The 15,937-nt window shown below is 48.9% G+C and overlaps 1 protein-coding gene across 1 annotated transcript in view; it reads left to right on the plus strand.

Moving 5' to 3' along the window:
• Nucleotides 1–13,634, plus strand: part of ppap2d (phosphatidic acid phosphatase type 2D) — a 19,370-nt gene extending 5,736 nt beyond the window's left edge. Inside the window, exons 2-6 of the mRNA XM_080524032.1 lie at nucleotides 7,315–7,472; nucleotides 7,899–8,185; nucleotides 8,578–8,635; nucleotides 11,279–11,455; nucleotides 11,748–13,634. Coding sequence (XP_080380158.1) covers nucleotides 7,315–7,472; nucleotides 7,899–8,185; nucleotides 8,578–8,635; nucleotides 11,279–11,455; nucleotides 11,748–11,849 — 782 coding nt within the window. The 3' untranslated portion in view covers nucleotides 11,850–13,634. The remainder of the gene's footprint in view (nucleotides 1–7,314; nucleotides 7,473–7,898; nucleotides 8,186–8,577; nucleotides 8,636–11,278; nucleotides 11,456–11,747) is intronic.
• Nucleotides 13,635–15,937: the final 2,303 nt, after the last annotated feature.

The raw sequence follows: 15,937 nt of genomic DNA on the forward strand, positions 1-15,937 counted from the left end.
GTGGGTAAATAGTGCCCATGTCTGGTCCAGCTGCAGCAGATGCTGATGATATCAGAGCGACACTGGAGATTCCTCAGGGCTGTTTTTGTTCCACAGTCTCACTCTGTCTTTGTTCTTCCCTGATCAGTCCTGTTGTACTGCCATCCGGGCAGACACAACAGGGCGCCCAGTTAGAACAGTCCCACCAATTTGGAGAGAGGAGGAGGGACCACCCTTACCCACACCCCCATCCTGCACTGTACTGTACTGTACCACCTGGATCAGCCCACCTAGGAAGAGCTGGGAGAAAGGAAACACACACACACACACACACACACACACACAATAACATTTAATTAGCAGTGGAGCGGATGATGGTTTACTAATCATAATCACAGCCCTGGTGTGCCAATGACTTCATCTCCTGTCTGAGATTTACCTGGCTCCTTTGTTTGCGAACGCGCGCGCGTGTGTGTGTGTGTGTGTGTGTGTGTGTGTGTGTGTGTGTGTGTGTGTGTGTGTGCGTGTGTGTGTGTGTGTGTGTGTGTGTGTGTGTGTGTGTGTGTGTGTGTTCTAAACCGCCTGACTACCTGTCAGTCTTGTACTCAAAGACTCTCTTTGTCTTCAAACGTGTGGGTGAAACATGAACAACACACTGTCACTGTCACTGTCACTGTCTCAATCTGAAAGGGAAATCATTCACAGACACACAGAAGAGCCTTTACTGGAACAGACACATTGTACAGATACCCTACTGTACCGTGTTGTACCTTGAGCCTGAGTCAAAGCCCATGCTGTCCAGCTGTAGGCATGCTGTAGAACAGTTGAAGTACAGTAAAACATGATACATTCTGCTATCGCTAGGGATTACAGAGTTGACTAAGATTAGAATTGCATCACCTCTCCATGGTTCAGTAAACCTTTAGACCCTTTCCTTGCAAGATTGACCTCCAGATGACAAACAAGCAGTTTAAAGCGGAGGTGGGGAGACCAGAATCCCTGGTGTGGACCCCAGAGGTCCTGTTGAGGTACCTTCCTCTGTCCCCTGGTCTAGTCTGGACCCCAGAGGTCCTGTTGAGGTACCTTCCTCTGTCCCCTGGTCTAGTCTAGGTGGTGGGTCCTGCTGGGGCACTTGGGCTGTCCAAAGTCCAGGGTGTCACTCCTCCCAAGTGTGTCACTGCCAGGCCACATCCACCATGTGGAAGGAGAGTGTGATGTGTGATTGGGGCCATGGTAGTTGTCGCACAACAAACCTTGGGCTATGCCTGGGCCCTATTCCAAGAACGGCGATTAGAGCCAATCCTGGCTAGTTTTGATAATTCGTGATAATTTCAGCTCGAGTTCTGTTCCATGAATGTGGCTCAAAAAATGTGCTGCTTGGTTGCTACGCAACCAATCCTTCAGAACAATGCTAGAAGAACATCATTTACAGAAAGCCTTCAAACACCGTTGTAGTTATGTCAGTTCTCTAATAAATTAGCCTACACCATCATTTTAAACATACATTTTTAGATTAGAGTACAAGCATCAGACAACAAAATGCGGGCAGGCGCCCAAATCGAGAATTTTCCAATTCGGGCTTGCGTGAACATTGATGACACAAGCCTGATTCTCATTCGAGGAATCACTTGAGGCTTGAATCCCAATCGAGAGTTGCCTGAACAAGGCTTTCCTTTTAATCGCGAATATACTAATCAACGTACGTGGAATACCCCCCTGGTTGGGTAGATGTCTAATACTAATATTTACATCCGTCGACACCAGTAACGCACTGTTGAAGGGTCTGTGCGTTAGAGAGGCCTGTCTGGTTGGATGCCAGTCTGTGTGGTTGTTTTGGTTTCGAGTGGTTTGCTGGCTCCAGGGTGGTTTATTTGGTTAGTTGAGGTTGGTTGGGGTTTTGTGGTGTGTTTGGTTGTTTGTGTGTGTAAGCGTGGTTTATATGGTTGTGTATCTGTTTCGTGTGTGTGTGTGTGTTTGTGTGTTTGTGTGTTAAAGGGGGATTCTGCTGGATGAGGCGGGGTCCTGTTTACAGAGCGGGTCCCAGCAGAGCCCAGATCTCTGACCCTCACATTCCAGAACCGCCACTAATCGCCTCCGTCTGCCTTTCTCCACAGAAAGCATTCGCCACATCTCTCCTTTCTCAATAGCTCTCTTTCCCCGTTCCCACTCTCTCTCTCACTCTCTCTCTCTCCCCCTCTCCTCCCCCCCTCTCTCATCCCTAACCTCTGACCATCTCCTTTCTCATGTTCCGTCCATCCATTTTGTACCCCTCCTGGTTATGCTTTTCTATCCTACTTTTAGTTTGACGCTTTATTGACTGGTACACGTTAAGCAATATGCCCTTAAAGCATCGGCTTAAATAACTCCCATCTGCCTCTCTGTCTTGTACTCCCTTTCTCCGTGGCTGTTTTTTCTCTCTCCTCTCGTCGTTGTTGTTGTTCTGCCTCACAGTGAGCTCATTCTGGGCTGTGGTCATAGAAGTGTAAATTAGAACCAGAGGAGTTTCTAAGAGTGAGAGGCACATATCCCCTCTCCTCTCATTCCCTCCTGCTCCCTCCCTCCCTCCCTGCCTCTCTCTCTCTCTCTCTCTCTCTCTCTCTCTCTCTCCCTTTGACTATTTGAAAGCATTCCCACTTTGAGAGCTGGGTCCAGCCCATTTGGCTTGCGTTCGTGTGTGTGTGTGTGTGTGTGTGTGTGTGTGTGTGTGAGAGTGAGTCTCCCCCTCTCTGGTTCCCCTAGCAGGTCCACTGTTCTGCTCCGTCGTGTGTGCCTGTCTTGGCCAGGTGCGGAGGTTTACTCACAGCTGCCTGATGATTGGAGAGGTTGGCTGGAGTGTTTTGTGTCTTGTTGTGAAACAGTTTGGAGGCAGTGTAAAGCCCTGAGCTTTACTGGGGGCTGAGGCCTAAGACCTGTGGCTTGTTTAGGAGTTGTGAGGATGAATAGTGTAGTTGTATGGTGTGTGTTATCTATCATAACACATTTGTTGTGTGTGTGTGTGTGTGTGTGTGTGTCTGTGTGTGTGTGTGTGTGTGTGTGAGTGTGTGAGTGTGTGTGTGTGTGTGAGTGTGAGTGTGTGTGTGTGTGTGTGTGTGAGTGTCTGTGTCTGTGTCTGCGTCTGTGTCTGTGAGTGTGTGTGTGTGTGTGTGTGTGTGTGTGTGTGTGTGTGTGAGTGTGTGCGTGTGCATGTGCATGTGTGTGTGATCTTGATGGTTTCTCAGTGGTATGTGTGAGAAGTTTGTCTTCAGGAGCTCAAGTTTGTGCTGTTTGGATTGAGGTTTGTATTTTGTTATCAGGTTAGGGTTAGGGTTAGGGTGTCTATGTTGTGTTTGTGGAGCTTTGTTCAGACCTTTGGGTTGGAGCCATTTCATCTATTCCTGTTTATGGACTTTACACAGAGATGGGGAAACAAACAGCGCACACATATTATTTGCGGCACAGTCAATACATCATTGACTTGGTGGAGGTCATAAACTTGCTGTTAGCAGGTTGAGTGCTTGATGGCTCCCATTACGCTCTGAAAGTATTGAAATGACCCTCTACAGGGTACGCACCCACGACACGACCACCAAGCATGACACTTTTATGACGCCGGTAATGGAGACATTGTCCATTAGCGGGCCGACAACCCAGAACAACATAGATTATTCTGAGAAGACCCCGTAAGGTCTTCTCAGAATAGCCCCCAGATGAGGCGGGGAGTCATGTGGTTGATGGATGGATAGATAGATAGTACTTTCACACGTGTCATTTTGTTTTCCGAGTGAAAGACCATCGTGCTTTTTCATACATCCACTGACCCTGACAGTGTGTGTGGCTTTGTAAGGGGAAGTTTTATTTTTTATGAGCTAGTGTCAAATGAATAACTATTAAAACACAGAAAGAAAAAAAAAGAACTTCCTCAGAAGTGGAATTGAATGTGCGGTCACCAAAAGTCCTTGACCTGTCTGGTATTTGAAAGAGAGTGACATGCCAGTCTAAGTGCTACGGTTGGGCCCTGCCAAACAGTGACAGTGACTGAAGTCAGCTGCTGACCGATATTAACATCTGGGTCAAAGGTGACGTCCTGTCAGCGTCGGGTGGCGGTGGGGGTGGGGGGGATCAGACCGCCCTGTTTGGGGAAGTTGTGATGGGTTCATCCTGGAACTCTACTACAGGTTTGACAGGGTTAGGATGCGCTTAGGCCATATCTCTTCACTCCTGCCCAAGCATGAAGAAAATAGATAACTGGACACACACACACACACAAACACACACACACCCACACAGGCTAGGATACAGGAATTTCCTCAAACAGAGTTTTCACCAGATAGTGGGTATCTTTGGGTAGCCTAACTACCTGAAATCCGATAGTGATGTAGAACGCTGATTCTGATCAGGCTAGTCCGTGAGGAGTTTTCTTGTGAGTCACAGAGTCAACAGAATTAATGCCCAGTGATCCCCTTTGATCATGCAACCAAATGATTATTGACTCAACGTTTAGGAAACTCTGTTCTAATGTGTTTACCTGACATCAACCTTATTAGGCTGATCATAGCTGTATGAGCCTTCGTCACATGACCCGACTGCAACTTTCTATTGTCCACTGGGCTTGTCAGTGTCATGTCATCTGCCCTGGTGCTGAGTTGTGGCTGTACGAGGCCTTTAGACTGCATTTACTGTGCGATATTTGTTATCCTGGTTTGGTGTAAGAGGCTGACTGGGACTGGGGCTGTCTGAAACTGGAGCTTAGAGCTGGTGTGTGCATTATAGGCCATTGTAGAGTGCACCTGTGTGTGCGTGTGTACGTGTGTGTGTGTGTCTGTAAACGTGGCTGAAATGGGGAGCGTGTGATGCTGGCAATGGGTGGAGGAGATCAGTGAGAGATCAGGGTCAGATGTTTGCGCTATCGCCTCCTCCGTCAGAGACTTAGCTGCTATCTGGCTGCAACGTGTTTTTCCCTGTCCCTCCCTCCCTTACCCTCCCTCCTCCTGCCTTCTCTTAAACCAGAGGATATGCCTTTATCTGTGTTTGGTCTTTCTTCATAACTTCCTGGAACTGAGGAGGTCACTAAGACCCTGTCTTACTGGGATAAAAAATATATAATAATAGTAATATCGGTAATAACAAACTCTCTTGGTATCATGCAGTGTTGTATCAGAGATTGAGCGAATATGGTTTGAGAAGTATTTAGGCTGACGGGGAGTCTATGAATAGTAGCCCTGCTGGGGTCTTACAGGTTGAGAATCTGCTGGAGAATCTCTGAGGTCACTGAGACCTGTATCATACTGCTGTCAGTCTCCTCTTATTGATCTAGACTAGAGTCTCAAATGGGCTCAAGTGTTTGTGTCTTTGTGTGTTTGTGTGTGTGTGTGTGTGTGTGTGTGTGTGTGTGTGTGTGTCTGTGCGTGTGTGTGTGTGTGTGTTCATGTCTGTGTGTGTGTCTGCGTGTATCTGTGCATGTGTGTGTGTGTGTGTGTGTATGTGTGTGAGAGCGACTGTGCGTGTGTGCACATGTCCCCTCCCCCTCCCCCCTGTCACGTAGTCTAAGAGATTCCCTGGCAGGCCCAGTGTTTGTGCCTGGGTCTGTTCCAGGCCTGCGATGAGAGAGAGGTTAATGATTAGTCCCATGCTCTCCCTGGGTCGATGGAGGGGAGTGGGGGGCATGGGATCGGGGACAACACGGGGGTAAGGGGGCTGGGCTGTAGGGAGCACTCTCACGAGGGACGACGAGTTTTAGTTGGAAGTCCTCAAGTAGTGTACATGTATTATGAGTACTGTGGAGAAAAGTGACATGTCAGCTCGCTTTGGATTCCATCTCCCCATGTCACCATCCCAAGTGTTGCACAAGGTTTTTATCCAGTGAACCTTCACCAGCAGAGTGTGAGGTGTGTTTGCTTAAGAAAGCCAGACCTTGACCAACCCTAGGCATACTGCAGGAATCCGATTAATTGGTTACTAACCAGGAAACCAACAGGGTAATAATGAAGGGAAATTATAGCAATAAAAACAAAACAAATGTGCTATCAGATGCGTCTTCAGGGCTTAGAAAAAAACGTCTATATAAATGTATTTATGTGTATATAATGTCTGTATAAATGTATTTATATAGATTTATTTATATAGCACATACATAATGCTGCCCAAAGTGCTGTACAATACAGTGCAAAAAAAATAAAGATTAAAAACCTAAACAACAAAGAAGACATCAGCAAAAGAAAGAAAACATTATTATTATTACTATTACCGTACTCTTACTATTATTATAATTATAATTATTATTACCATTATTATTATTAATAATAACATAATAAGCCCATGGTTTTGGACCATTGTTATCTGATCCTCCTCTTTGGAACAGTGCTTTATTGTATGCTACATGGTACTTGTATTACAGGTCTGTACATTCACAGGCTATATTAGCTTACTGGAAATCCATTTGCTTTCACCACTGTGTAATTTTCAGTCTAATACACCCTCTCCCTCTCCTCTGTTTTTCTCCTCCTGAATTATCCATAGAGCACTGTCATAGTGCACTGTCTCTCCCCTTCTGGTAGTCTTCTGCCGCAGCCCTCAGCCTCAGCCCCATCCTCAGCCCCAGCCCCAGCCCCATCCTCAGCCCCAGCCCCAGCCCCAGCCCCAGCCCCAGCCCCATCCTCAGCCCCAGCCCCAGCCCCAGCCCCAGCCCCATCCCCATCCCTCAAACCCAGCCCAATCCTCAGCCCCAGCCCCCAGTCCCAGTCCCAGTCCCAGTCCCAGTCCCAGTCCCAGTCCCAGCCCCAGCCCCATCCCCATCCCTCAAACCCAGCCCAATCCTCAGCCCCATTCCCCAGTCCCAGTCCCAGCCCCAGCCTCAGCCCCATCCTCAGCCCCATCCCTCAGCCCCAGCCCCAGCCCCAGCCCCAGCCCCATCCCCATCCCGCAAATCCAGCCCAATCCTCAGCCCCAGCCCCCAGCCCCAGCCCCAGCCCCAGCCCCAGCCCCCAGTCCCAGTCCCAGTCCCAGTCCCAGTCCCAGCCCCAGCCCCAGCCCCAGCCCCAGCCCCAGCCCCAGCCCCAGCCCCAGCCCCAGCCCCAGCCCCCCCCAGCACCCAGCCAGAGGAATGTAAGCCACTTGGTCCTTCCACAGTCACGGCCTCTCTGATGGAGTTATGTGAGGAATGAGGGACACTCGATCCTTGAGGGATCTTGAATACTGATCCCGTCAGTGGATGACTAACACGCCTGTTAGAGACCTGCCCCCTCCTCATGTTGCACCTACATTAATCCCTCCCCAGATGAGGCAGGAGAAGACGACCTTTGTCTTGATCACCTTGTGACCCCTTCTTTCTCTCTCTCTCTCTCTTTTTTTCCTCTCCAGCTTCCATCCCGTTCTTTGCCTGTGAGCTGAAGGCAGTGACTCCATACAGGAGGGGTTTCTTCTGTGGAGACTCCAGCATCACCTACCCCTTCCTGGAGAGAGAGGCCATCCCAGACAGTCTGCTCATAGCTGGGGGCATCATGATCACAGGCCTCACGGTGAGACAGACAGACAGACAGACAGACAGACAGACAGACATGAGACCAGAATGACCCTTCATGTAGATGCATTTATTCAATTCTTTCCCGCCATTTACACACATGATTTGAGGTGCATATGTGATTCTGACTGTGATTCTGACCACCCCCATCCCCATCCTCCTCCTCCTTTTTCGATTAGGATTTTTATTATTTCCTTCACAAACATCCAAAAAGGCAGTTCAATGCATATTCACAAAAAGAAAAACACAACAAGAAGGAGAGAAATGCATACAGATACATTTATAGTAACTGAAAACACAACAGCAGATACAAATAAACAGCAGGTGCAAATAAGAGCAATTGTAAGAGTAAAATTAACGTTACATCCTCCTCCTCTCTCCTTATTCACTCACTCCTCTCTCTCTGTCTCTCCCTCCCGGTCAGATTGCGCTGGGCGAGTGTTACCGCGTGCGTTTCCGGGGGGTGAACTCGCGGGCCTTTGTGCGTAACCACTACGTGTCGTGCCTCTACAAGGAGCTGGGCAGCTTCCTGTTCGGCTGCTGCGTGGGCCAATCCCTCACCAACATGGCCAAGCTAAGCGTGGGTCGTCTCCGGCCCAACTTCCTGTCCGTGTGCAACATCACCTACGCCTCCCTCAACTGCGCCCCTGGCAGCTACGTGTCCCAGGTCACCTGCAAGCAGCCCAACCACAAGATGGTGGAGGAGGCCAGGTCAGTGGGGGGAGGGAGGTTGAGGGAGGGTGTGGGAGGGTGTGTGTGAGTGAGTGAGTGTATGAATGTGTGAGTGTGTGAGTGTGTGAGTGTGTGAGTGTGTGAGTGAGTGAGTGTGTGAGTGTGTGAGTTGAGTGTGTGAGTGTTTGAGTGTGTGAGTGTGTGAGTAAGTGAGTGTGTGAGTGTGAGAGATTAAATTAGTGCACTTCCTCTCTGTGTGTAAAGTGTTTGTCTGTCTGGCTGAGTCAATGCGTAGGCAGGGTAGCATGAGTGTTTGCATGAGCTTGTTTAGAACAGGGAAACATAGGCGTGTGCTCCGTGTTTTCATGCAAGCTTGTTGCCACAGGTATCGATAAGGAGTTAATGAATAACACCATTCTTTTTTCTTACAGGAAATCCTTTTTCTCAGGCCACGCCTCCTTTGCTATGTACACCATGCTCTACCTGGCAGTAAGTGTCACAGATGATTGGTCACGTACACACACACAAACACACACACACATGCACGCCTGTGGCTACAGAAATAGTTTTGTGACATTCACAATGGCTTGTTCTGTAATGGCTGCATTACACCAGTCCAAGGTTGAAAGATACATTTATGACTTTCACTTCTCACTTTCACTTCAGTTAGTCAGATGCATACACATACACATACACACGTACACACACACACACACACACACACACACACACACACACACACACATACCCTCACTCATACACACATTGTACATGCAAAAAGAGTAGGCCATTGAGAAAAGCAACTCTCAAAAGGCATCCTGCCTCAAATGGAAAGAGAAAGAGAGAGGGAGGGAGGGAGGGAGGGAGGGAGGGAGAGAGAGAGAACGTTTTCCAGAGGGAACATGAATAGATGAAGAGACCAAGCAGACAGAGGAGTCCTTGTTTTGGTCTGGTTGGAGGCGAGGGTGGGGGGTTGGGGGGGGGTGGCTGTGCCTGCTGAGAGATCGACAGGCTTCTTTCAACAAGAATCCCCCCTCCATCTCCATCTCTCCATCTCTCTCTGTCCTGCTCTCTGCTTTTCCTTCTCTATACTGGCCAGCAGTCAGAAGAAAAAATGACAGTTGGAGCAAGACAAAAGCACACGGTTTACCATAATATATTCACATACCTAATGTATTCCTCTTCATTAAGTCCCCTAATTATAGTCCAGAATGTGACTGGAATAATTCATTAAAACCCTTAGAGTAAAAATGTATGAAATTAAGTGAAATAGATCATACTCATGAAATTTCAATTGGCCCAAAAAAAAGTCACCATTCAGAAACGTCTGTTAAAAGATTCCTCTGGTCCTTCACACCATTGCACCCCCCCCCCCCCACTCTCTATTGATGTCAAAATGAAAGCAAGGCCTCATCCACCACTGATCAGAAAAGGACAGAGAGAGAAAGAGGGAGAAAGAAAAAGTTGTGGGGGCATTGAACAGTTGAGTGGCCCGAGAGGAAAAGAAGGGCCTCTTTCTTTGTTCTCTCTCTCCTCTCCTCTCTCCTCCCTCCATCCTATTCCCCTGTTGTGCTGTGGTTCCCTCCTGCTAGCCAGTGTTACCTAGTGCAGACTGTAGTGTTACCTAGTGCAGACTGTAGTGTTACCTAGTGCAGACTGTAGTGTTACCTAGTGCAGACTGTAGTGTTACCTAGTGCAGACTGTAGTGTTACCTAGTGCAGACTGTAGTGTTACCTAGTGCAGACTGTAGTGTTACCTAGTGCAGACTGTAGTGTTACCTAGTGCAGACTGTAGTGTTACCTAGTGCAGACTGTAGTGTTACCTAGTGCAGACTGTAGTGTTACCTAGTGCAGACTGTAGTGTTACCTAGTGCAGACTGTAGTGTTACCTAGTGCAGACTGTAGTGTTACCTAGTGAAGACTGTAGTGTTACCTAGTGCAGACTGTAGTGTTACCTAGTGAAGACTGGAGTGTTACCTAGTGCAGACTGGAGTGTTACCTAGTGCAGACTGGAGTGTTACCTAGTGCAGACTGTAGTGTTACCTAGTGAAGACTGGAGTGTTACCTAGTGCAGACTGGAGTGTTACCTAGTGCAGACTGGAGTGTTACCTAGTGCAGACTGGAGTGTTACCTAGTGCAGACTGGAGTGTTACCTAGTGCAGACTGGAGTGTTACCTAGTGCAGACTGGAGTGTTACCTAGTGCAGACTGGAGTGTTACCTAGTGCAGACTGGAGTGTTACCTAGTGCAGACTGGAGTGTTACCTAGTGCAGACTGGAGTGTTACCTAGTGCAGACTGGAGCGTTTACAATGTGAGAGGACCTGCAGCAAACATGCCACCAGGGCCCTGGGCCAGCTGCTACTGTTTAGGCCAGGAAGAGTGACACCTGCTAACAGACAGGAGAGTGAGCCGAGTGAGCCGCCCCAGCTCCAGCCCCAGCCCCAGCCCCAGTCCCAGCCCCCAGCCCCAGCCCCAGCCCCAGCCCCAGTCCCAGTCCCAGTCCCAGTCCCAGCCCCAGCCCCAGCCCCAGCCCCCAGCCCCCAGCCCCAGCCCCAGTCCCAGTCCCAGTCCCAGTCCCAGCCCCAGCCCCCAGCCCCCAGCCCCAGCCCCAGCCCCAGCCCCAGTCCCAGTCCCAGCCCCAGCCCCCAGCCCCAGCCCCAGCCCCAGTCCCAGTCCCAGCCCCAGCCCCAGCCCCCCCCACAGCACCCAGCCAGAGGAATGTAAGCCACTTGGTCCTTCTGTCAGGCCCAGACATCCACCTCAGAAACAGCCCATGCATATCAGTCAACCTCTGACCCCCCCCCCCCCCCTCATTCTCTCACTGGTGCTCCTCCTCTACTGTAGTAATAATCGCCTCTGAAGGGAAGATAGATGAGTGAAGTTTAAGGCTACTGAGCCACTGCTAATGGACTTCTGTCAGCTCTTTCTCCCTCCCTGTGTGTGCGTGTGTGGGTGGGCGGGTGGTTCGGTGTGTATTATGTGTGTGTGCCGAGCAGGCTACTCTGCAGTCTGCACACACTGTCTCACAGACACATGCACGTTCACGCAAACCTGTACACACACACCTACGTAAGATTCATTTTGTAGCACTACAATACAGTCACATGACCTGATCCCTCCACTCCCCTCCCAGTTCTACCTGCAGGCGCGGTTGTCATGGCGAGGGGCTCGGCTGTTGCGTCCGCTGCTGCAGTTCCTCCTGATGATGCTGGCCGTGTACACGGGACTGAGCCGCATTTCCGACTACCGCCACCACCCCACCGACGTCATCGCCGGCTTCATCCAGGGCGGGCTCACCGCCTACTGGGTGGTACGTATCTGAACGTCCCGGTCGGCGTCCATATTGGAGTTGTAGGATGGGAGGATAGGCAATAAATGAACTTGTACACTGTACAGTCAGTTATGCCCAAACAATGACACTAAATCACTTTCCCTATACCTGTTTGGCTTGACTGACTGGGTCTTTCTCTCTCTTGTCATCCTCAGTCTGAACAATATAACTTCTCACTCACTGGCAGTCTGAGATACCTGTATTGTTTGACTGACAGTGTGTTTTGTGTGTGTGTGTGTGTGTGTGTGTGTGTGTGTGTGTTTGTCTGCAGGCCTTCTACATCTCCTCCATGTTCAAGACTGCCCATCCAGACCTGTCTCCTAACAGCATGTCCCTGGAGAGCCCTCTGTCCAGCCAACAGACCGTCTGCTAGCAGCAACACTCCCCACCCACCACAAACCACATGGAGGATGGGTCTCAGAGAGAGAGAGAGAGAGAGATGGAGTGAGAGAGAGAGAGAGAGAGAGAGAGAGAGAGAGAGAGAGAGAGAGAGAGAGAGAGAGAGTCAGATAGCACAGGTGAGCAGTGAATGTGTGAGGGACAGGGAGGGAGAGAAAGAATTGTGAAGAAAGTGAGAGGGAAACTATCAGGGGGAGAGAGAGAGAAGTGGTGAAGAGAAGAAAGAAAGATGGACATAGAGAACAATCTAGCACACACCTGCTCTGACAAACACATTGACACACGCACACACACACACACACACGCACACACGCACACACGCACACGCACACACATACACATACACACACACACACACACACACACGCACACACACACACACACACACACACACACACACACACACACAGGGCTACACCTTTATCACTAACACACACTACCATCTAACATACACACACACACACACACACACACACACAAGTGAATCTACACCTGAATGTAGATGAAACCCGTCCACAGAGGAGAAATGCATAGTAATATTACAGATATTTTTATATATGAAAACAAATGTATCTATTTTTCAAATGGAGTTTTAGATGAAGCTGCTAATGATGATGATTTTTCCCAGGTTATATAAGTTGATTATGTTTATTTTTCCTGTCATGGTGGCTAGTGGTCAGTGCATTAGGCTCAATACTACATGGTCAGTGTCACTTGTTATATTTGGATTGGTCATCGGGGATGCCTCTTCTGGATATCCACGTCATCAGCTGGACTTTGTGAACTGTGACATCATCAGACCTCGGAGAAACGGAACGACCCGCTCGTTATTGTGTGACCAAACTCGCACCAATAAAGGACCATGTGACCAAACTGGCAGCAGTAAGGACCAAGCACTGGCTTCACGTCCTGTCCATCCTCCACCATTAGTCCCCCCCCGTTCACACTGCTCTGTCCCTTTACTGCAGAGCAACTAACAGAGCATTGTCATGGACAAAGGAGAAAAGAAAGGAACACGTCGCTATAAACCGTGTATCTTTTGTCGTTCTCGTCAGTAACCCAGGAGTGACTGCGGTGGAACCTGTTTTCCCAGGTTGTGTCCCCAACCCCTTCACTCTCCGTTTCTGTACTACTAACCACTTTGAACTTTGCGTCTCAGAGGCAGAGCTACAACACGACTGAACACGACCCCCCCCCCCCCCCCCTCCCCGTAACCTTTGACCTTTTTACCCCTGACCTCTGAGCTGCACCTTGAGTTATACCACTCTCACAGGGGAGCCGACCTGGCCCTCGTCCGGAGGTTCCCATGTGTACTTCTATTAATAGCACTTGAACTATGTAATGGAACCTTCTAATAGTAATTGATATATTATATATTTTATTTCAAGTTTGAATAATCAGTGTTTTTTATTTCTCCATTTGTGTGTCAGTCTCATACAGTATATTTGTTTTTTTGTTTTTTTTCAAAATGATAATTATTCAAATTGAATGTAAATAGCGATGTCCTTTTATAAACGCCGAATTTCAAAAAGTATTAGTGCCATTTTGGACAGTTTTTACCTGTTTATATATTGTTTGTGTATGTGTTGATCAGGTACGGAGAGTTTTTTGTTGTTGTATCTTGTCATAACGACTAGACTGAGCCAGAGATATTATCAGAAAGCTATATTTCTTGTTTCCAGTTTTACATTGTGTTATTGTTCTGTTGTCTCTGTGAATGCCAGAATGGCTGAAATAACCACTGTACTCAAAAAACCAAACCAATAAAAATGAATGTTGAATCTTTTTGACTTCTTATTGCCTATTGATATTCCTTATCAACCCCATGTCAGTCACACGCACACGCACACACATACACACACACACACACACACACACACACACACACACACAACCAGTGTCATTCAGTGCATGGGTAAGGGAAGGCTTTAGTTAAATCTAAAATCTGAATACATTGAATACTCCAGTGAAGTATTCCCGAAAAGTGGGAAGCTTTTAATTTCTCCCACCACCTCTAGCCCTGTCTGCTCTCTTTCTCTATCTCTCCCCCTCCTCCTTCTCTCTCTCTCTCTCTCTCTCTCTCTCTCTCTCTCTCTCTCTCTCTCTCAGTTCTTTTGGAGTGCAGCAGAGCATGCTGGGCTGTTCTGGGGTCATGCTGCCATGGCGATGCCTGGCCAGATAGAGGTTGGGGAGGTCTAGGCCTTTCTTTCATTTCTTTTCTTTTTCTCCAATCCACTTCCAGGCTGTGAGGAGAAGAAAAGACAGCCAAGATCAGAGAGAGAGAGAGAGAGAGAGAGAGAGAGGGAGGAAAGACTGCAGTAATGGGTGTGAGTGGAGGTGAGGTAAGGGGGGCTGGCATGCAAGGAAAAGGGGGGGACGAAGGGAGAAGAGGTTCAGTAATGAAGGGAAGGAGTAATGGAGCAGTTGGCAATGAGGAAAGGGTAGCAGGGGGAGGGAGGGAGGGAGGGAATGAGGGGGGGAACATGGGTGTGGGGCTCCGGGGTGGGAAGGAATGTGACGGTGGTTTTCAGGCCTGTTTTGTTTCATAATACTGTTACTTAGAGACACATTCTGTTCCCAAGCAATGTATATGCCCGTGCTTGCGTGAGTGTTTTGGTCTATCTGTTCCTGTCTAGGCTCTTGGTGTGTGTGTGTGTGTGTGTGTGTGTGTATATGTGTATACATGTGTGTGTTCGTGTATGTGTGCGTGTGCGTGTGTGCGTGGCTGAGTGAGCACACGACAGCTATGTGCTCTACTGAGCTTCTACACCCTGTCAAACATGACATCTGGTTCACTCCGTGGATGACTTCTTCTTCTTCCACACTAACCCATGGCTCTTATTAAAATGAACGGAGGTTGACAAGCGGAGGAAGACGCTCCCTCCGGAGAGAGAGAGAGAGCGGGGAGACTCAGACAGACTGCAGCATGCGTCCTGGTTGACAGGCCTCTCCAGCAGGCCAGCCCTCTCTCACTCAGGGCTGCGGCTGTGGCATGTGGCACACATGGGAACAGTAGCCCAGACCTGTGGTCATTTAGATGGGGCTGATTGAGCTCTAATCTCAACCCTGCGAAACACATTACAGCCTCCACGCTCCATTGTGAAAGAAAAATAAAGCACCCTTTCTCCCCTTCTTCCCCCATACCGAGGCTGGGGAATTTGTTTGATAGGATTTTTCTTTTGGGGGGGTGGTGAATCAAATAGAACTGAGCTAAAAATAGACTAGTTGGCCCTGGCTCTGTTAGCGGATATAGGGGCGGTTGATCCAAATCTGTAATGCGGAGGAACCCTGTGACAGACTGTAGACACGTAGCTAGCTCACCTGTATCATACCCGCGTGTCTATCTGATGAGGATAGCATCACTGAGGCATGTTCAACCCCCGCCAGACTCCATGGAGGATTTCTCCTCTGAAGTCATGTAATAGCCTAGGCCTCTTAATAGATCACAAAAATGCAGCTTACCCCCCCCCACACCCCACCCAGTCCACCAAATACCTCAGGTCATAATGGTCATCATTGTTTATGAACACTTGAAAGCGGCTTAACGTTGTAAATTGAACCGACTGTGGAGAGGGAATTTTCTTTGCATATTAATTTCGGAAAGTAAGCCTTTTTCTATTTCTACCCTGGTCTCCGTGGCATTACAGACGTAGTCTCTGGAATTTAGCGGGGTTCTTACTTCTTATCCAGCTGCAGCCCAATTCCTAATAGAATTAAAGGGGATTAATGGGCTCTTAAGTATGTTTGAGTTCAGGTCTGCTCCCTCAGCTCCTCTGCACTGCACATTTCTCCATCTTGTCCAGTAATGACAGTTTGTGAAGGCACTGACTGCAGCCGTTTGAGACTGCGAACGGGGGCACGTCGTGTCTTTTTCTGCAGGCCTGTGAAAGGCATTAGTCTCTGTGCTCCAGTGCAGGGCTAGATAGACACATCTCCCAGTCTCTCCCCTCCTCACGCAGCCCCGTGGGGATTAATTAGGTTGGGCCAGCTCGTTGGGTTACGCCGGCCAGAAAACAGAGCACACCCCGAACTGACCCAGGGAACAGCCTCTAGGGCCTGCGG

This window comes from Nansenia antarctica (genome assembly GCF_963989245.1).
Source record: "Nansenia antarctica genome assembly, chromosome: 2".
In the NCBI taxonomy this organism is placed as follows: domain Eukaryota; kingdom Metazoa; phylum Chordata; class Actinopteri; order Argentiniformes; family Microstomatidae; genus Nansenia; species Nansenia antarctica.